The sequence below is a fragment of the Bison bison genome, unplaced genomic scaffold (assembly GCF_000754665.1).
Source record: "Bison bison bison isolate TAMUID 2011002044 unplaced genomic scaffold, Bison_UMD1.0 scf7180017864363, whole genome shotgun sequence".
Lineage (NCBI taxonomy): Eukaryota > Metazoa > Chordata > Mammalia > Artiodactyla > Bovidae > Bison > Bison bison.
Genome location: NW_011494935.1, coordinates 224,149 through 246,376, shown reverse-complemented (window position 1 = coordinate 246,376; position 22,228 = coordinate 224,149). Strand labels below are relative to the sequence as shown.

The following is a 22,228-nucleotide window of genomic DNA, read 5'->3' as shown; positions in this document are numbered from 1 at the left end:
CAGGTAAACAGTTGTGCTTCTGAGCCCAGAAGCCCTTAAAGGATTGGATATAGACCATCGTGGGCACAGTGTTAAGGCTGAGGTATAGTCTAGAGTAAGGATTCTTAACAGGCTTCCATATCTGACTTTAGACTTTGTGAACTCCTATCCCTGATAGCTCAGTTGGTAAAGAATCTGCCTGCAATGCAGGAGACCCTGGTTCAATTCCTTGGTTGGGAAGATCTGATGGAGAAGGACTAGGCTTGCCACTCCAGTTTTCTTGGGTTTGCCTTATGGGTCAGCTGTGAAGAATCCGCCTGCATTGCAGGAGACCTGGGTTCGATCTCTGGTTTGGGAAGATGCCCTGGAGAATGGACAGGCTACCCACCCCAGTATTCTGGCCTGGAGAATTCCATGAACTGTATAGTCCATAGGGTCACAAAGAGTCAGTATGATTTACGACTCTCACTTTCAGTATACCTTGTTACATTCACCTTTTGGAAGTACAAGCATATCAGAATGAAGGGGACTTGTGACTCTTTATCTCATTCTCAAAGGAATTCATTAATACAAAACAAGTCAGAACACTGATCTTGGACATCTAAGGAAAGGCAGACTTGGCTGAGTTGACACGTTGTTATGAGGGAAAAGTACAAACAGCAAAACAAGGTCAGGTAAATGAGAATCTCTCCTTACAATGAGCTGTGAATAGAGATCACTTAATCCATTCTGAGGCCTAATCCAACACTTGAGGAGAAAATTTCAGTGAAGATAATATTTATTATGTTTCCTGAGTCAGGAACCAGCCTAACCACTTCTGAAGTATTAATCCACTGAATTCTTATGATAACCCTATGCACCGTAGGTGTGACTCGGGCCTACTTTATATTTGTGAAGACTGAGACACAGTGTCTAAGTTCATCATTGGGAATCACATGAATAGAAAAAGGTTGAGTCTAGATTGTCCCATTAATTTGAATTTGAGGCCTCTCTGCATTCTATCCTGATCATAGAGCATGTATTTGGATGAGTTTGGCCTGATCTGACATCTTCACTGGAAGCCCCTTTATACAATTGCCCTGTCTTTCCAGGGTATCAAGGACTTACACAGTTTTGCTTCTAGCACTCTTTAATATATTTATGTAGCAGCAAATGTACTCATACTGTAATAAAGTAAACATCAGATTTAAAGACTGAAGATATTTAAAATGTACACGTTTGTTTTTTCAATTCAGGGTCCAGAGTTTATACTTGAGATTTCTGTTAGACGAAAGTTTACGTTTAATACAAATGGAGGATAATTTGACTTACGGGTGGGGAAATAGCTTGCTATTCAGAGGACCCATTTATGATCAAATTTTCTATCTTTTGGATTAAAAAGATAGCTTTTACCTTTAGAGATTCCCAAAGCCTCCCTAACTCTTTGACACTTTGAAGTGACTCTGGAATCTGAGAACTAACAGAAATATCACAACCTCTTAGCCAAAAACGTCTGATGGAACACATTGATTTCAATTCACTCACATTGAACCATGTGTGTATTCGACTAGGAAGGATCTGAAGGACTGGACTTTGATCTGAGTTTGGAAGAGAGGACTTTAGGTTAAAACTGTGGATTTAGAGTCATGAAAGTTTATTAAAAAAAAAAAAAAGTTTTCTTCCAGGCAGCAAACACATTAGAGCATCTGTTGACTTTCTCAATATTGATTTACTTCTTAATAGTTTGTGTCTGCTGAGGTGCATGGATTAGTGCTCCTGGTTTGGGGAACACGTGTAAGTTATGGCCCTTGTTTAAAGCAGAGGTTCAGAAAGAAAGTCTTGGTGTATTTGTCCATAGGACCTCTGTGTGAATAGAACTCACTGAGTATTACATGTATCCTGATAATTTCCCTCAAAGTCTGAGATTACAGTTGAGCTTTACAGGGTAGAAAGGAGGAGAACACGGAAGAAGACCCACTGCAGGGGTATTTGTCCTTACATCCATTTCCTCTCCATGCTCTGCGACCCTGTCCATGCTGGTCACCTAAAATACTCCTGCACTGGTTGGATGTAAAATCATACGAGCCCACCTGCTCCTTCCTCCTGCTGTCTCCACAAATCTCTTCTCTATGTCTGTGTTTCTATTCAGTTCAGTTCAGTTCAGTCACTCAGTCGTGTCTGACTCTGCGACCCCATGAATCGCAGCACACCACACCTCCCTGTCCATCACCAACTCCCGGAGTTCACTGAGACTCACGTCCATCTAGTCAGTGATGCCATCCAGCCATCTCATCCTCTGGCGTCCCCCTTCTCCTCCTGCCCCCAATCCCTCCCAGCATCAGAGTCTTTTCCAATGAGTCAACTCTTCGCATGAGGTGGCCAAAGTACTGGAGTTTCAGCTTTAGCACCATTCCTTCCAAAGAAATCCCAGGGCTGATCTCCTTCAGAATGGACTGGTTGGATGTCCTTGCAGTCCAAAGGACTCTCATGAGTCTTCTCCAGCACCACAGTTCAAAAGCATCAATTCTTTGGCGCTCAGCCTTCTTCACAGTCCAACTCCCACATCCGTACATGACCACTGGAAGAACCATTGCTGGCCTACAAATAGGTTCATCAGAGCCATTTTTCTACATTATCTTCTGATTAAAAAGAGATGTAGTTTTTAAATAAATGAACAAAAATTAAATCATAGGAGCAGTGGAGAAAAGAAAGATGCCCACAAAGGCCCAAACTAGAGAAAGAAGTTAAGCAAAAAAAGGTCTTTCGCAGATTTAAGTTGAATAAAGACTCTGATCACCTGACTTTCTCTTGCCCTGTTTTAGTTCCTAAAGTGAGCCACATCCTGTTGTAGAGTTGAGCATTGGGGGAAGCAAAACAAACAAAAGAGAAAACCAAAATGCTACTACCAGAAGCAATGACTAAACAAAGAAATAAAAAATTGCACAAAAAACAAAGACTGCTAAGAACAAGAGTAAAGGTGTTGAAATGTGAAGTTCATGGTGAGCAAGTGAAAAGAAGACCAATGAGAGGCAATAAGGAAAGTCCAGGTTTGGGAACTCTTGTTCAAGCAGCACCACTAACTTGCCTGGCAATTCTGCATTGCTCTCACAGGAAGGGATATAACAATCTTAATAAGAGACAAATGGTCAACTTTGCAGATCAGATGAGATGTCTGATAGAAAATAAAGGAGAGATTTCAAGGAAGGAAAAAGGAAACATAGCCCTGAGAAATCCCAGTGAAGTTTTTTGGTGAGAAATGAAAGATGAGTTAATAACACCGGATACCAGTCCTATGAAAGGGGTGACCGGAGCACAACTGCAGAAGGAACCAGGGTGCCAGGAACATTGGTTTGTGACTCTTTACCAAGACTCAGACTTTGGACAGTACTTTGCCTTAATGTAACCTCAAGAACTTGGATATTCTTAGTTTATTTTCTGTGCTGGTTAATATGTGCATTTCCCTGGAAGGATGTGTAGATGGATAATTAGGAACTTGAATAAGGTCAGGAAATCCAGATTGAGGTTCTTGTGAAGGTACTGGCTTAATGCCCGCTCCAAGGCCCTGGTCCACAAACTTTTAATAGCACTGGATGAACCCAAGATAACTGGGTGTCCTTCTTAACATGCACGATTGTAGGCTTTAGGGGAATTTTAAGTGTATAGAAAATGAAGTAATTCTGTCTCTTGTTAAGTTCCCTAGATCATCATCTAGAACAGATTTCTCCATGATAATGAAATATCTATATGTCAGGGCAATCACTCATGGCCATCCTTGAATTTTTCTCTAAGAAAGTGTAAAAGGGTAATTCCTGATTTTAGTTCTGTTATTTTTCTTGGTGGTGGAAATTTTCCTCCATAAAATTGAATCTCATTTTCCTGTTCTTGTCATTCCTGTAGCTTCTTCATCTTCTCCCACGCAGACTACAGGAACCCAGTCTACCTGCTCACATAAAACAAATGTAACGCACTCACCATGGTGCTCTTCCACAACAGGTAACTTCAGTTTCTTTTCAGAACAGCTGGGAGCTTTTAAATTTTGATAGATATTAGCACATATTCTGAATTAAGACAAGTCTGAATTGAGTGCCAGTACTGATTACTCCAATTAGCTATGCAACTAGAACAAATATCTTACCATCTTTGAATCTGTGTTTACCCTTTTGGAAAATGGATTGAATGTTACTTACTCTTACAAGGATTAACTGAAATAAAAATCTTAGGGCACAGTTAAAATGTAAGTGATAGAGTGGCAATTATGATTATTACTTAGAATGTCTAGAAGTATGTTTAACTGAGTACATAGGAAACTTGTCTGACCTGAAAATATTCACAGGCATATCCATATTTTTCTAAATTAAATGAACCAGCTTTGTTTTCAACTTATTACTTGGCTCACTTCCCTGGACAGAGCCTTAAAAGTATTAAATCCAAAGTAAGCTGGTCCAGACCAAACTAGTCACCTGTTTATGTTTCCTCCAGAAACTACACAGAGCCATGAGGCTCCTCTGCTGCCTTGTCGAGCTTTCATTCCATGTGGGCCCTTTGAGATGGGTTGAGGACATGGACACCGGCATCACAGAGGCATGCCCCACTGAGATTCTGCTATTCCACCCCTTAAGTATTCCCTATTCTCCCTAATTTGGGCAGGTCTATATTCTTTGGGATGTAAGATTTGTCTGTCTTTCCTGTGATGGAGAAAGTTAATGCTGAGTCCTGTCATCTTTCCCAGCTAACTCTGTTACCCATAGTGGTAAATTTGGGGAGTGCCACATGTGAACCCCTTTGTAATGCAGCATTGGCTTATGTGTCCTTGCACCTGTGAAGCATCCAAGCAAGGTTAGGCTTTGCAAGACTCCTCATGCATATGACTCATCAAGAGTTGCTAATTTGTAGCAGACACCAAGTATGGCCTACCTTTTGCCAATCATTCAAGGAAACTCTTAATTGAAAATGAATATACAGTGGGATTCAGAATGCTGCTGCTGCCGCCAAGTCACTTCAGTCATGTCCAACTCTATGTGACCCCATAGACAGCAACCCACCAGGCTCCACCGTCCCTGGGATTCTACAGGCAAGAACACTGGAGTAGGTTGCCATTTCCTTCTCCAGTGCATGAAAGTGAAAAGAGAAAGTGAAGTTGCTCAGTCGTGTCCAACTCCTAGTGACCCCATGGAGTGCAGCCTTCTAGGCTCCTCCGTCCATGGGATTTTCCAGGCAAGAGTACTGGAGTGGGTTGCCATTGCCTTCTCCAGGGACTCAGAATGGGACCAATTTAAATTGGGATTAGCTAATAGTTACATTTGGTTTTGAAAGTGGAATCCTTGGTGTGAACTCAAAATCAAAAAGAAAGCAGATTAAAATACAGGTAAGAGCAGTTGGAGCAATTACACCCAACACTTTTAGGCTAAGAGGAAGAACAAAGTAAGAAATGGGAAATCATTCTCTAAAATATGGCACTAAAACCTGGTCAAGTAGACTTGGCAGCATGGAACAGACATTGCAGCAGCTGTGTCCCCACAACTTCTGTGACTGCTGCCGTCTTGACAGCATCTCTGAGGCCCTTCAGGCAAATCCTCATAGTGCCCGAGTCACACTTCAGTGAATTAAAGCCTCACAAAGCAAGCAGTGTTAGTCTGGAAGGAATTTTGGTCACCATATGGCCTGACACCTACCTTTTCAGACAAATGTGCCAATAAACTGTTGTACGTTATCTCACTTAATTCTTTCAGGGCAGGTTTACTTCTTGCCATTGCCAGACTGGGAAGGACCTTTAGTTCTGCTTTGGAGCCAAGCAGCTTCCAGTTCAACTGCCCGCCCATGGCAGATTCAAGTTGCACACCCATGGGCAAGTTGTTTCATTCCTCACTGCAAGTTTGTAAGGAATGAAGGACAGGATATTTGAAAGTCCATTGCATGGTGTCCCCCCACTCCATTGCTCCTATTTTTCTAATATGCTATTAAGCACCTTACATGCATCATCTAATGTGACTACTTTCTGAAACAGGTACTATCAACAGCTTGCAGTTCAAGGTTACCCAAGTTAGAAAATTATACATTTACATGCATACATATGTAATGTACATGTAAAGGACCTTAATCAAGGTCATACTGGTAAGGGACATTGTCAACGCTGAAGTCAAATTTTATCTGACTCAAATCCTTGGTGTTTTAAAACCACCCATTCTGTAGAGTGCTTAATATAGAACAGATACTCAATAAAGAGAGAATTCTGTATTTGACCTATAGTTGCTTAGGAGGGTCAACAGTATATGTTCTGTGTGACAAAAGAGATATTTCAAAACACTATTAAAATCTGAATATTCAAAACTTTAAGACATAATATGTATATGGATACTACTTAAAACTTTAATATAAAAACACATTATATTACAGGATATTGTTATATTTATGATATATGTTATCTCAGCCCCAAGGCCAACGTAGGATAACTATATACATATACATATAGTATATATATAAATATATACACACTATATACACTATATTTGTCTTGGGGGCTGACGTAACATGTTTTTTATAGCACTTTTGGATCAATATCTGGGCACACTGGCGAATAATGGAGGAGCTGGATGCCACCTGTTTGGGATATCTTAGTGCATTTCACTGATATTTTAAATGTAAAACCAATGTAACATCCATTTTGCACAGGGTAGTTCTGCTCTTTGGTACGCAATGGCTTCTGAGCACTCATTGGCAGTTTCTTAGCTGTTGTGAAAAATCTGACCGCCTACCTTAAATGGTAATTTTTAACCTAGCTCTGAGAATGGGCCACTATGACTCCTTGAAATTGTAGGTAAACTTTCTGTGAACCTGCACCTTTTTCCATAGAGACAAAAAAAGGTTTCATTATCTCCGCATGATAAAATGCGGAGAAGGCAATGGCACCCCACTCCAATACTCTTGCTTGGAAAATCCCATGGACGGAGGAGCCTGGAAGGCTGCAGTCCATGGGGTCGCTAAGAGTCGGACACGACTGAGTGACTTCACTTTCCCTTTTCACTTTCATGCATTGGAGAAGGAAATGGCAACCCGCTCCAGTGTTCTTGCCTGGAGAATCCCAGGGACGGAGGAGCCTGATGGGCTGCCATCTATGGGGTCACACAGAGTCTGACACAACTGAAGCGACTTAGCATCAGCAGAAGCAGCATGATAAAATGGTTAAGACACACAGGTTGCAGGTTAAATTAATAAAAGTCATTGACTTGGTATAATTCCTGCAATGCCTACAGTATCTGGCCATATGATTATTCAACTTTTCTCATTCATTACCAGATGACAATGTGAATACATTGGTGTTTGCAGTGAAAACTTAATATTTCTTTATAATTCTAATTAATTTTCCTTCTTGTTTAGCAGGTGGGAATCACACTGTGATAAAGTTTCCAAGTGCTGTTTGTTGTAGCATTCAAACTGTAAGCATATTCCTTTCTATTTTTTTATCTGTGTTCACTTGTATGTCTCCCTGGAAGCAAGTTACATTTAGAGATTATTATTTGTAAAGCTAGACTAGTCCACAGATTGATTCTTTGTAATCCATAAAACAAAGGAAGAAATGAATCTGACTCTTAAATAGGGATACTTTGTGTTCAGTCACTGGGTCATGTCTGACTCTTTGCAACCCTATGGGCTATAACTTTCCAGGCTCCTCTGTCAATAGGATTATTCAGGCAAGAATACCAGAGTGGGTTGCCATTTCCTCCTCGAGGGGATTTTTCTGATCCAGAGATTAAACCCGCATCTTTTGAGTCTCCCGCACTGGCAGGCAGGTTCTTTAGCACTGATCCACCTGGGAAGCCCAGAGATGCTTTAATTAATTTAAAAAGTTTTATATAGATGCACTAGTTTGTTAGAAACACCTGAAAAATGGTGTACTCTACACACACACACACGACACAAACACATATACACACCCACTACAGACTTTCTCCTGGCCAGAAAATTGGGGAAAAAAGAATGAATTAATTCAAGGATAGTGAGTAACATTACTACCAAGGAAGACTGTGATCCTTGTTAGAGAAATAACATGCCCTGAAGTGATGTGGTGGAATGGGAGCAATCCCAACCCAAAATTTTATGCCAGTGAAAGTGTGCTTGCTTAAATATATGCCCCTAAAATCTTTTTCCAAGTTAATTGTCCTTCTAGAGAGAAATTTTGAGGCCACTGCTAAGTCTTTCTATGTATAATCCTCCCCGTATGATGACTTATTCAGGTCCTAAGGTCTTGAACAACTTTGTGATTCTGTAGGATGTTCTCATACATTTTCACAGTTAGCTTGAGAGAAAAATCTAAGGAGTTCTAGTCTCATGAAGTTCATCAAAGCCTCATCTTTGAAGAATTCTTTGAAGAATTTATTAATAGGTTGTTTTCTTTTGGCTCCCTTGGGTGAAACAACTTTCCTTTTATTGTGTGCAAATAACTCTTAGAAGCAATAAACAAAAAGAGTTTAGGTATGAAGTAATCCTGATCATAAGTGGTGAGTAATTGCAGCATGGCCATTGTAAAAGTCCAGCTCAAGAAAATGGGGTTATTTAGTATGAGGTCAAATGGCCTATGCTGCATACCTTAGTGACAATGCGAACACCACCACAAGATTTTAATCACTTTCACGGTATGGGCACTGACTGATCTGATGGATATGGACAGAATTTGTTTATGCCTGTTAAATAGCAGAACTGCCACCATGTAAGTGACTGTTGTATTGTTACATAGTCAGATTATGCTGGATTTAAAAAAGAAACAAATATACTAAATTATGAGATTGTTTCTACCTGCCAGACAGGTATGTGTAGCAGAAAGTAAAAGCTATATCTGGGCTTCCCTGGTGGCTCAGTGGTAAAGAATCCATCTGCCAATGTGGGAGACATGGGTTTGATGTGGGAAGATGTGCTGGAGAAGGAAAAGGCAACCCACTCCAGTATTCTTGCCTGGGAAATCCCTTGGACAGAAGAGCCTGGCGGGTATACTCCATGAGGTTGCAAAAGAGTTGGACTCGACTTAGTAACTAAACCACAACAACAACCAACAAGCAATATAGAAGCAAGTTCACAATAGGCTGTAGCAAAATCATGGGCTTTTTGGTGTCTTGACTTGAAGGTGTTGCAGTGTCTCCCAGGTGTCCTGAAAACCACACAGCATATATTCTGTCCCAGTACTAAATCAGTTTCCTGAACTCTACCTTAAGGAGAGAACTGAGCAAATATGTGAAGATGTAAAAGAAAAGATGTTCATTGCTGCTATTTATAATCATGGAATGTTATAAACAACCTAAATATTCAATAATGAGATTAATTACTTAGTCAATTAAGCATGCCCTCTTATGCCCATTAACAATGTTGTCACCGCAGTGTATTTACTGACATGAGAAAATAGTATCAATTGTTAAGTGAAAAAACTAACTTTTAAAATAGTGTAGGGTTCTTTGACGGTCCAGTGGTTAAGACTGCACACTTTTTATATAGACGTCACAGGATTGATCCCTGGTTGGGGTACTTAAATCCCACATGCTGTGTGATGTGGCCAAATATATATATATATATATACAAAAATAAATGAAATACTGTATATGCTGTAGTATATATTGAATATGGTCACTGTTTCTGTTAGTAGAAATATTGGAGAAATAAAATTCTAGAGGAGTATATTTAATGAAAAATGGTGATAGTGGCTTTTCTGGATGTTGGAATTATGATTGATTTTTGTTTTTCTCTCTGAGCCGCATATTCTAAAATGAACCTGAAAAGTTTATGTAACATATTTTTTTAAAATGAAGCAAAGCCTGCTTCCTGTCATCCCATATTCCATCCAACCACTTTACCGCCAACAAGTAAGGTGATAACACAGCTTTTTCCTCCCAAGACACTGGCTATTCCCCCCTTTAAGCAAGGATAGCTCAGAGGCTAAGTCACCCTCCTCTGTATTCCTCATTTTGTTCATCAGGAACTACATAATGTACCTTTCCCAAGAACCTTATTTAATCTGCTAATGACAGAGAAACAGAGGTTCAAAGGGGTTAAATAGCTTTAGCAACTAAGTAAAAGTTAAGCTGAAATTCTGGCTCCAGAGTTTAAACTCTAACACAGGAAGAGACTTCGGACTTAATCTTTTTCTCTGGTCTTCCACTCTTCTTCTGTTAAGATACCTTCCCTGCAGGACATCTTTAGGATTAGGATTAAGTTATATAAAGGGTCGAACATGATGCCTGGTGTATTTTGGGGTTTACCACAAGAGGTGATTCCTTATAAGCCACACCAGGAGGCTGAAATAAAACTGTATTTTTTCCAGTTGTGCAGAATTTTAATTGCTAAGCAGCACCATGTATATGAGCAGCTACTTCAAGTCTACTTATAAAGAAATATATAGAATCTTGAATTCTAGGTTAAAAAAAAAAGAATTCTCTAACAAAAGGCCAAATTCAATAACTGAGCACATAAATGTAATACCACCATATTAACTTATATATGAACAAAAAGTGTTTTCTTTTCTAATATCATAAGAGGATTATATATGAAAATACCTTATTAATTTTTAAAAATATGTGTAATTTACATATAGTAAAGCAGACTCATTTGAAGATTATAGTTTGAATTTTGTCAAATGTATACACATCTGTAAATACTACACCAAGAAAGATATACAACATTTCTACCATTTCCAAATACATTTTGAATTTTAAATTGTCTTAGAATTTCCCCATATGGTTATAAATTCAGATCATTTGGTCTCACCCCTCATGATCCAGAACTAACCAAATATTAATAAAGATAAATGTGTCTGGGTACATTACTTTCAGAAATGTTTTCTATCCATAATTCTAACAAGATTTTTTTTTTTTTTTATCTGCTGATGTTTCATTAACCTGTGATGCTGGCACATGATCCATGGATGATCGCCAACAAGGGAATCTACATTGGAATCTCTGTTATTGTCGTGGTATTATTGCTCATGCTTTTGGTATTCATGATTAGCAAAAGTAAGTCACCTCAGGACTGTGCCTACAGGGGTATTTTGAGATAAGCTGCCTGTAGTCCTACATCTCACATGATTTCAATTTCACACAACTTACTTGATTATTTCTTTGTTCTTTTTTAATCTTAAAACTATTTTCCCATAAAGAGAAACATTATATTTGAATTCTCCATAGAAGAAATTAAATATGGAGAGTTAGCACTGGTTGGGTAGAGTTGGGATTTGGGAGTCAATAAACCAGTATAATATATAAGATCTTTTCACTCCTCTTTTTCTCATTCTCTCTAGAACCAACTTCTGTCCTTATAGGAGGTAAAATTGTTGAGGGTTTTACAGCACCCACTTAACAGAAGAAGCTCATGAGACTTTGGGAGAGTACATGATTTCAGAGCCAGGAGGAGAGCAAAGGATTTCACAAGAGTCCTCCGGTGCCTCCTGGTCTCCTTCCACCAGTTGTGTGTGTGTGTGTATAAAACCTGTCATCTATGAGAGAAAACAATGACCCATTTTTATTACACTGAAATATGATCATATTAAAGTAAGCTAGGGCATATGGATGAATATACTAATCATAATAAACACAAGATACTTTACACCAAGGGGCTTATTTGACTCCTAGAGATTCAAGAAAAGTTAACCTGGAGTTATAAGAGAATGGTCCAGATTGATTTGTTTCTCCTTCTGTTTTAAAACATTCTTTCTGTTAAGTTAACTTTTTTAGGCTCTGATGTCCATATAGATTTTGTTCATATTAAAGTAATAACAGAAATAATATGCTTGTTTGATTAAAAAAAGAAATCTCATGAACTCTTTGGCTTACAAGCTTAATTTTCTCTTCATTTTCCCACAATTTAGGATCTCTTTGCCTGGGTAACAAGATGAGGCTACTATGGTAAGATTGAAAGATTTTTTTGTCAATGCTTTTTGATATTCTTACTCTGATAAAAATGTGGAAAATTTCTTTGTTCCTATCCTCTTTTTCTTTTGAGCTCTCCATTTTATACTCTAGGATTCTGAAAAATCTAGTTTATTGAGCACCTCCACAGCTGTCCGACCTTCCAGTAATGATTTTAGCATCTCTGTTTCCCTGAAATTGTGCCAGAATTGCTACAGAAAAGCACTTCTCACCGTACCTGTTAAAACAAGAGACTACATTGCATTTTGTTTGATGCACCATTTGAATGAGTTGTTTGGTTTGTTATTTGACTTCATTCAGTGCTTTGTTTATTGAATTCTTATTATATTCTCTGAAGAGATGAGAAGAATAGACAGAAACATATAAATGAATAAGCAGGGAACTTACAGAACTTCCAGAGAAATACCATGGGGAATACAGAGACAGACAAGAGACTATGTGAGTAAGCCCCAAGGGAGCAGAAGGCAGCTCTGCAAAGATCTGGAGGAGGACAGCTCCAGGCTGAAGATGCACAAAGGCAGCGGCCTCCAATCCTCCATAGTTCGCAGCCTTGCCCTTTGTTCCACACCCAGCCTGCTCTGCTCTGCTAATTACATTAGCTGTGTGGCCTCATAGGCATTTGAATTTACAGTTGTGCAAATCTATCCCTCTGGCCAATGAAAAGTTAAATCCTCTTTGTATACATCCCTGTAGTCATTTTCCCAAACACCTGTAAAGGTGGGAACCCACTACCTACTTCCAAATCCAAATAGCCTGCTTCGTCTGGTCCAGTTTAGGCTTTAAGCAAGGTCTTTCTTTGATAAAATCCATCCCTCTTAGGCTGCCATCCATTACTCCTAGTTTTCCTTCTTTGGATGTTTGTACACAGCCTTCCTTATGTATGAGTTAATCACATGATCCAGTCCACAGAACATGCCTTGAACAGTCCCCAGCATATTGGAAGTGTTCCATAAATGCTGACTTTTTATTGCAGGCATGCCCTTCACAGCAATAAACCTGTGGGACAGGCACTTGTATTAATCTCAGGTTTCAAATTGGAAAACAAGTTTAGAGATGTTAAGTGGCATCCAAGGTCACATCACACAGCAGGTAGAAGGTTCCATCTTAGGTCTTTTAGAGTCCAAAACCCAGACTTTTAGGAGTTTTTGACTATCTGCTTCCAAGAATGGAAGAAAAGAATACTCCCTATGGACCTAAAAGTATGAAAAATAGCATCCTGTTAGTTCATTTTTGTCCTTTCACTGTTAAGGTTTTTTTTAAGGTTCACTTTTTATCTCATAATTAGAAAAGAAAATATTTATTGCAGAAAATAATATATAATATAGACAAGCAACACAAAACAAAAAGGAAAATTTCCTAATAATTTTATTTTTGGAGGAGCTATATCACATTGACTTATTTTGAGCTACCAACACTTAAACTGCTTCCACAAATGTATAAGTAATTCATTTAAAGATCAGAGTTTAATGAAAATTCAGTGCCTTACATATTATTTCTGGGAAGGCTTAGGTAATTAAAATTGTGACTATATATACATCCTAAAAATGCAGCAATATCAAAACTCCACAAATGACCTTTTCATATACTTGATATGTGAGTGTACATGTTACAAAATCAAGTAACCCATGACTTTCTAATTTTCCACGTAAGACATGGTAAGATTTTTGACTCCATGATCCAGTGCAGATTTATGTGGAACAGTACTGTTTTATTATATCCAGTAGCTCTAATATTTTGTATACTTAGATATATATATTCACCTTAAGTACAAGATATAGACGACTAAATAGATTTAATTTAACCCTCACTAGTCTCAGTCCGCAGTTGGAAAAACACCAGCCAAACCAGTTCCTGACCATCTTTGAGAATCTGCATCCTAGTTTAATACTTTAATTTGAGGCCTGATACTAGTCTTCTTAGATTTTTCATTTTTTTATTCTGTTATATGAGTCTCTTGACAGATACCAATTTCAGGGTGTTTTTTTTTTTTTTAATTTTAATGACTGCTGAGGTTTTCCACCTCATTATTAAGACTTTCCTGCAACTTCATATTCACAACTCTGAAAGCTTTCATTCCATAGGCTGTGGAATTGGCATCTGGGAAATGCAAATACCTAGTCTTGCCTGAACATAAACAACTGTGCAGCTCATGCTTGAGAAGTGGTGCTTTTCTCTTACTTGTGTTATTCTTTCTGCAGTATGATTCCATTGAAAGATTCTCACATTGGAGCTTTGAAAAATGCAGCCATGAAGCCTGTCCGAGCAGAAGACAACATCTACGTTATGGATGAAGCTCTCTAAGTCACGGGTTGAGATCTGGTGGCCTTCTAAGGTCTTATGTCCTTCACTGTAGAAGACAGTGACCAGATATCACCATGTCAGAGTCCTTTCAAGCAGCAGGACAGTTTTTTGGTCAGTTTCCCATGGCATTCCAAGGAGTCAGGGATATTGGGTAGAGTGAGTCTAGCTCATCTGTGCACAGTCAACCTCTGTCACACAGTCCTAATTTTTTATACTAAAAGTGGCTCAATCTTTCTGGTCATTGGAGATCCCTCTCCAAAACATGAAATGTACTCTTTAGAACTGTACATTCTCTTTAGACCCTATGAATCCTGTTATCCCATCAAGAATTCTCATTGAGAAGACAGATAACACACTTCTACCTTGGTTAACAAACTGTCAAGAAATGAATACAGCTTAAAATCAGCAAACCCAGCTTGGGACTAAAGGACTTAACATGAAAGCATCTCATGATTCTTTTTTCTATTTAAGTGACTCCAAATGTTAGATTCCTGAGGACCTCAAGGGTTTCAAATCATGGGATTGTACTGATTTTTATTTACCCATTGGGAAAATAGAAGTGAGTGTGATTTTGCCATTATAGGTAGATCTTGTTTCTCAGGGATCTGGAAATAGAAGGCATTAAGTGCTTTCCCTGGGACCAGAATGGTATTTTAGCAGTTAGAAGAAGATAAGGAAGTGAGTGGTCCACGGAGACACCAGGGGAAGAAACTCCATTGCCATGTGATTTACGCTGTTTCTGCTACATTGGTACTACAGTTCTAGGTGTTTATGTAGACAACTGGCAGGCTCTGATGGAATCTTAAGAATGTGGCAGGGCAGAAATAAATATAAGGGAAAAGGAGAGGGGCAGAGTAGCAAAAAAGGCTTTCTGCCTTAGAAAAGTGAGTTTGCAAATATAGTAGTGTTGTTTGAGAGTGTTAACCAGTTTCCACCAAAAGGCTAAATTGTCCTCAGACCACTTTTATTCTTAAAATTCTTTTGGAAGGATAAGGGGTCTTTTCTGTATTGAATCAATTCCCATGTTGTATCTTTTTCACATCTCAATTAAATTTTTGTTTTTTCCAGAAAAGTTAGCTGAAGACTAAAAGTAAGGATATTTTAGTTACTATGAAGCATTTCTACATGAACAGTTAAGAAGGCTGGAAAAGAACTTCGCTTTGAATAAACCCTGACATAACTCATGCTTGAGTTATTTAGGGGGTGTTCAGAGTTACTGACACCAAAGTGGTCCATGAGGGCTGGATGGTTGTTTTTGAAGGCAATGGCTTTCACACTTCTGTGGAATTCTCAGAAATTAATATGACTCTGAATAAAGTCATATTATTATATGTCAAACATATTATAATAAAGTCAATCTTCTCTGGGCAAAGAAGATTGATAAACATTGTATACTAGCTTTCACAAATGGGACAGGACTGATAGAGTTTAAAAAATTATGTTCCAACTATGATGTTTGTTTCTTTAATTCAAGAGAATATGCATAACCATAGAGATCTGAAACTGATGCCCCAAATTGTAACTTGTCAAGAAAGCCCTAGCAACAGTGGGTGACATCCCTATGCGGCCAGGGCCCTGTTAGATGCTCAGCATCCCTCAGCCCTTGCCCTACCTACAGCCTCATGTTTGTACCCGCTTTGTGTCTTGTGGACCTTTGAATTTACGATTCATGCTCTATTCTCCCTTTCCTTTCTGGAGTTTTATGATGGCACTTTACGGGTTTGGAAATCTTCTTAGTGTTGTTTAATCCAGCATTTCCAAAATTTTTTTGAAACCCCTGAGCACAGTGACTCCGGGCATACCCAGTAGCGTTCTGTGGAACAAGACCTGGGGCATGGGAGAAAGCAGGTGGTACTCAGAATTAGAGACAGAACTTGAGTTCTAATCCTAACTCACACCAGTAATATTTGGGTGACATTATGGTAAATCCTTCCTTATGCCTAAATTTTTAATATATTTTTAAACAAAGTGTAGTTAATTTACAATGTTGTGCTGATTTTTTTTTTTTTTACACATATTAGAATTATTTCCACACACACATTGGTGTTCAGTGGTAATTCCAATGACATTTCTTTTTGGGAGAAAGATAAAAGTGAAAAACACTACAGAAATGCAAAGTTTTGTGTGTGTTTGTGTGAAGTCTGTAGTGATAGGAAGGAGATCTACGATCAGTGTTCAGAAAATAATTTCAATGGTGTTGCAAATCTCTTGGTATATGGTCCCTTTTTATTATTTTTTGAATTACATTTCTCTTTTGGAAAAGTCTATACTGGGTAATTTGGCTATTATCTTATACTGTAGAAAAATTTGTTTATAACTAAGGGGAAGAATGATTTATAAGGAGGGAAAGGGGGTATTTAGTTAATACTAAATTATTTTCTGTATATATACCAATCATATAGAAAATATTGACTTGCTTTTGATCTTTTGAGATGATGAGCTTACATTTTATACAGTTGATCTTGGGGCACTAGGAAACTGGTATATTAATAATTAAAATCATATATTTGAACTTAGAAAATTTTGTGCATCTTTAAAAAGTAGGTAAACCAAGCTTTCACTAATGGCTATGAAGATAATTTTATGAGTACATGAAAGTGTGAGAGATTCCTCATTATGACTTTCATTCATATGTACACTCGTTAATTAAACACACTTTTGTTTTCAGTTTGGAAACTGACTTGTTTTCTTATTTTCATCATTTACTTGAGGCCAGGCATCTTCAACTCCCTGTGAAGCTCTGGGCTTCACAGGACAAGGGCAAGTGGGACCAGAGTTGAGAGTCAAGGTGCCTGAACTCCTCTAGGTGCTGGGGATGGAGCAGGGAACAACCCTGACCTCCAGTTCCCAAGAAACTCCATTCAGTAGGAGGGAAACTGCAGCACGCTCAGTTCTGGTGCCGACGATGCTAAGGGAAGAACAGGTACACTGACCGAGCGGAACTCTTCAAACATGGCATTTGGGGCCAGCTAACCATTTGTGGGGGATTGTCAATTGCCTGGAGAATCCCAGGGATGGCGGAGCCTGGTGGGCTGCCATCTATGGGGTTGCACAGAGTCGGACATGTCTGAAATGACTTAGCAGCAGCAGCAGCAGCAGCAGCCAAGTGGTGCTAGTGGTGAAAAATCTGCCTGCCAATGCAGGAGATTCAAGAGACATGGATTCAATCCCTGGGTTGGGAAGATCCCCTGGAGTAGGTAATGGCAACCCATTACAGTATTCTTTTTTTTTTTTTGTATAAGCTTTTTATTGAAGTATAATATGCAGAAAAGTACACAAGTCACAGGTGTAGTCTTATGAATTTTCAAAGAGCACACCCCATGTGACCAGCGCCCAGATGAAGAATCAAAACATTCTATGACATCAGAACTTTCCCCTGAACATCCTATGACATCAGAACTGCCCCATATGACCACTATGCTGATCCCTTTTTCTACAGATCCATTTTGCATCTATTTTACACTTAGGGAATCATACAAAAAGTATTCTTTCATGTAGAGCACCCCCCTGAAGTATTATATTTTTGTGAGATATATCCATGTTCAGTGTGGCTACAGTTTGTTCATTCTTCTTGCGGTACAGTACATCCATATGGCTGCAGGCCCTGTGAGAGACAGGCTGCCTGGGTGTCCTTCACCCTGACATTGGAAGGTGGCTGGGGGGATGAAGAGGATTTCTTCGGGTCCAGAAGGCCAGAGCCCCTGGCCTTGCTCTCTGTGGGGCCCTTAGAGGCTGCAGGAGGGCCCATGGGGCCTCAAGCACCAGGTGACTGATTGCAAGGAGCAACTCTGTGAAAGCCGGCAGAGCCACGGGCAGGACTGTTAGCACTGAGGTCCCCACGGTGACATTCTCATACAAGCTGACATTGTACAGTGGCTGGCTGAAGATGGGCCGGTTGTCATTCTCATTGATGAGGGTGATCTTCACCTTGGCATAGCCCACGTGGTCAGGCACACTCTCATTGGCAAAGAGGTCAAAGTCGTAGCGGTCCACAGTCTCATAGTCCAGGGGGATTGCCACTCGGATGCGAATGTCTGCTTTCCCTTGGACGGATGTCGGGGAGATGATGAAGTGGTGGGAGTTATTCCCCACCAGGTACACCTCGAACATGCTGTTCAGGCCCAGGTTCCTGTGCGAGCTTCTTCCCGAGGGCCACATGATGGACGTGAGGGAACACTGGAGCTTCGGAACGCCTCCAGAAGAAATGGAACTCACAGAGGTGGGCAGCAGAGTGAGGATAAGAAGAGCCCGGTGTGCAGGCCTGGGTGCCTTCCAGACCAAGGGAAGCAGAATTGGGGCCTGACATGGGCGTCCCCCAAATGCAGCTCCTGGGTGTAGAGGGGCATGTACTGGCATTTCAGCCAGCAGTATGAGTCGACTGAGCAAACCGAGATGACATTGCTGAGCACTCCAGGGCCGAATCTAAGAGAACACCAGAGGAAGTGGGCTGCCCCGAGAGAGGTTGTCTTAGGAATGAAGGGAAAATCCCATTACAGTATTCTTGCCTGGAAAATTCTACGGACGGAGGTGCCTGGCGAGCTACAGTCCATGGGGCCACAGAGAGTCAGACACAACTGAGCGACTAAGCACACACACACACAACCCATAGTGGGAGGGCTGTGCTGTGCAAATTGGACTATTGTTAGCACTCCTGACCTCCACCCACTAGGGGGCACTCGTGTCGCCCCAGGTAGTGACAACTGCAAACGTCTGCAGACCTTCCCAACGTCTCCTGTGAGGCAGTGTCACCCTTGGTTAAAAAATGCTGGACAGAGGATGCCTGGAGGGTGTGGGGGTGTGGGGAACTGGTGTAGCTTTAGCTGGGTTGGTCAGGAGCTGCCTCTCAGAAAGTAGGGACTTTGAGTGAAACCCAAGGAATGTGTAGCTGGCCCCTGAGGGAAGAAATCCAGCAAGTGCAAAGGTGCTGAGGTAGGAAGAGCTTGTTTATTCAGAGGGAGAAAGTGAGGTGCGTTCTAGTGTGGCTGAGGCAGAGTAAATGAGGAAGACTGAAAAGAAATGAAGCTGGAGAATCGTGTGCCATTTCAGGCGCTGATGCAAAGGGCTGTATGAATGTATCTGTTTGAGGAGAACCCCATTCTTGGAAATCAAAGCCTTTTGCTGTCAAGAGTTAACCCTGCAGATTACATTTTAACATTTATTAACCTGCTTGGTGATATTGTTCTAAGTTCAGATATAAAAATCCAGTTTGGTTGGGGTGACAGGAGAGGGTACCTAGGGTAAGGAAGGGGGTGGATCCTGGCATCAAGGGGCTTTTCAAAGCACTGTGTGAGGGTGCCCAGGCCCAGGAAGGAGGCTCCTGAAAGAAGAGGGCCAAAGTTTGAATCACATGGGCCTGAAAGCAGCTGAACTCATTCTTTCTAGACTTACAGCTTGGAATCCGTGGAATGGAGCCGTTGCTGCCTTCAGCTAGTCCGCGATGGATTTTTAAAATAGTTATGTGTTCTAATGTACATTTTTAGAAAATAATGCATCAAAACTATAATTTAGTGGACATTTTTTAGGATGACTAAAATTTTAAAGTTAACCTAAAACTACTTGAGTGAACAATGGCGAAAGGACAATGTGAGTATGGCAAAGGTTATGCAAATGTCTGAAGCCAGAGAGGCAATGAGTTAGATGAGGTGTCCCTACCTCCTGGGCTGTGAACCAGTTTGGTCCAAGGCCTCTTAGGAACAGGGCCACAGAGCAGGAGATGAGAGAGAAAAACTTCATCTGCTACTCCCCATTACTCCTCATAGATCGCATTACAGCATGAACAATCCTTCCCACCCCATCCCTGGAAAATTTGTCTTCCAGGAAACAGGACCCTGGTGCCAAAACGGTTGGGGATTGCTAAGTTCGATCAACCGGGAACTCATTAGAATACAGATTCCCAGGCTCTGCTCCTAGAGATTCTGATTCAGTAAGAAAGGAATTTATTTCATGTTTGTTTAAATTACAGAAGGTGACTTTAGAAGTAAAAATTTGACAGCAAAGGGTCTAAAAGAAAAGCTTTCTTTAGCAATGCATCTCCTTTCCCCCTTTTTCTCTTCTTTTCCCAAACTAGAAAATTCTTAACATGCATGGGCCCTGTTGAAAAGAACTTCAGTAGTAGAGTGGGTGTAGAGCTGATGACAGGGAAGGAGCCAGTTCAGTAACCAACCACAATGACAGCGATAAAAATAATCACATTCCTCTCCCAAAGAGTCTTCTCAAATTGAGTCTTCTCAATCCCCAACATTTTTGGCACCAGGGTCCTGTTTCCTGGAAGACAAATTTTTCAGGGATGGGGTGGGAAGGATTGTTCATGCACGAACTGTCTTTGCACAGTTGTATGTACTAAACTTATTCCTCTTGAGTTCCCACAAAGAGTAACTCTTCTCAAAGCCTCTTTGCTAGAAAAGCCAATAGAACTGGAAAGTCAGTGGAGGAGATTAATTTACACTTAACATTATTTTTTCATTTCCACTCTTTCATTTTCTAAAAGGAATATTTTCAGAGCCCTTAGGTAGAAGGAAATTTAGTTATCATTTAGTACAGTCTCATCATTTTATGGATGAGAAAGTAGGTAGAGAATATACTGTGTAGGTTTCATTCTAATCTTTGTTTTCTTTTTTGCTCTTGAGTTTAGATTGTTCCTTCTTTATTATATAACTGTTCTTAAAAGGGTTGTTGCCTTAGTAACTCTGACTCACAATGACTCTCCTGGGGTTTTTCTAACAGAAAAGTATCTTCTTTCTTAAAGACATGAGGTTCAAACCCATCAGGATTATTTCTATTTGAAAAATGAACTGTTCAACTCCCCTCACTTCATCCACTGCATTTTCCTGTAATTTTCATCTTTTTTGTGCCACTCTTCCTGTTATAGAGGAAGAAATAGCCCTACTTCTACAGAGGCAAATTTTTCACTTGTGTTCCTTTCCACATTTTGCTTCATAAATTTTAAAACATTAATCTATGTTAACTGAGTACAAAAGAGAAAGTACCAAGGATTCTCTGGCAATCAAGTGGTTAGAATTCAGTGCCTTCAGCATGCTGGCCGGGATTCAATCCATGCTGGGGAAAGATGACCCTGCAAGACAATCAGCAAGGCCAAAAAAAAAAAAAGTAGCTAAGATGTGAACAGCAATTGCTAGCAATAATTGTCTAGAAAATATACAATATAAATTACATTAGCTATAGGAAGGTGGTGCTAGAGGTAAAGAATCCACCTGCCAATGCAGGAGACTCCAGAAACATGGGTTCAATCCCTGAGTTGGAAAATGGCAACACACTCCAGTATCACTGCCTGGAGAATTCCATGGAGAGAGGAGCCTGGTAGGCTACAGTCTGTGGGGCCGCAAGAGTCAGACACAAATAAGCGTCTGAGCACAGAGGAAGTATAAGGTAGTTATTAACCTAATTAAGGTTAAAATTACTCTCTTAGCAACTTTCAGATGTATGATACAATACTGTGAGCCTTTGTCACCATGTTGTACATTATATCCTCAGAACTGATTTATCTTACACCTGAAGTTTGGATCATCTGACCGCCTTTACCCATTTTGCACCCCCATCTTAACAGGATCTTTTTAAGTACTCAACAACTAAATCTAGAATTTTCATGAAAGCTTAAAGTATAAAATAGTTTTAAACTTTTTTAAAGAAGACCAAAGTAAGTTGGAGAGTTTAGAGTTACCCTTCTTTATATTAAGTCCTGACACAAAGCTGTTATAATGAAGAATATATAAAAAAAAAACAAAGACGAAGCCCCAGTGATTCAGAGTAAAGAGCATAGAACACACACACATTCACACACATTTACTTACCTGTCTAGTAATCTATATATTATATGATAAATTTTCATCACCAATCATTGAAGAAAGAATAGACATATCAGAAATTAGTGATAAAAATTGCTTCAGTTCAGTTCAGTTCAGTCACTCAGTCATGTCCGACTCTTTGCAACCCCATGAATTGCAGCACTCCAGGCCTCCCTGTCCATCACCAACTCCTGGAGTTCACCCAGACTCATGTCCATCGAGTCAGTGATGCCATCCAGCCATCTCATCCTCTGTCGTTCCCTT

General features: G+C 39.9%; 1 protein-coding gene across 1 annotated transcript in view; it reads left to right on the top strand.

Moving 5' to 3' along the window:
* The window catches only part of LOC104999716 (hepatitis A virus cellular receptor 1-like), a 34,875-nt gene extending 18,046 nt beyond the window's left edge, over positions 1-16,829 (top strand). Inside the window, exons 6-10 of the mRNA XM_010855273.1 lie at positions 3,856-3,951; positions 7,336-7,391; positions 10,877-10,949; positions 11,801-11,837; positions 14,060-16,829. Of these exons, the coding sequence (XP_010853575.1) occupies positions 3,856-3,951; positions 7,336-7,391; positions 10,877-10,949; positions 11,801-11,837; positions 14,060-14,162 (365 nt within the window). The 3' untranslated portion in view covers positions 14,163-16,829. The remainder of the gene's footprint in view (positions 1-3,855; positions 3,952-7,335; positions 7,392-10,876; positions 10,950-11,800; positions 11,838-14,059) is intronic.
* Positions 16,830-22,228: the final 5,399 nt, after the last annotated feature.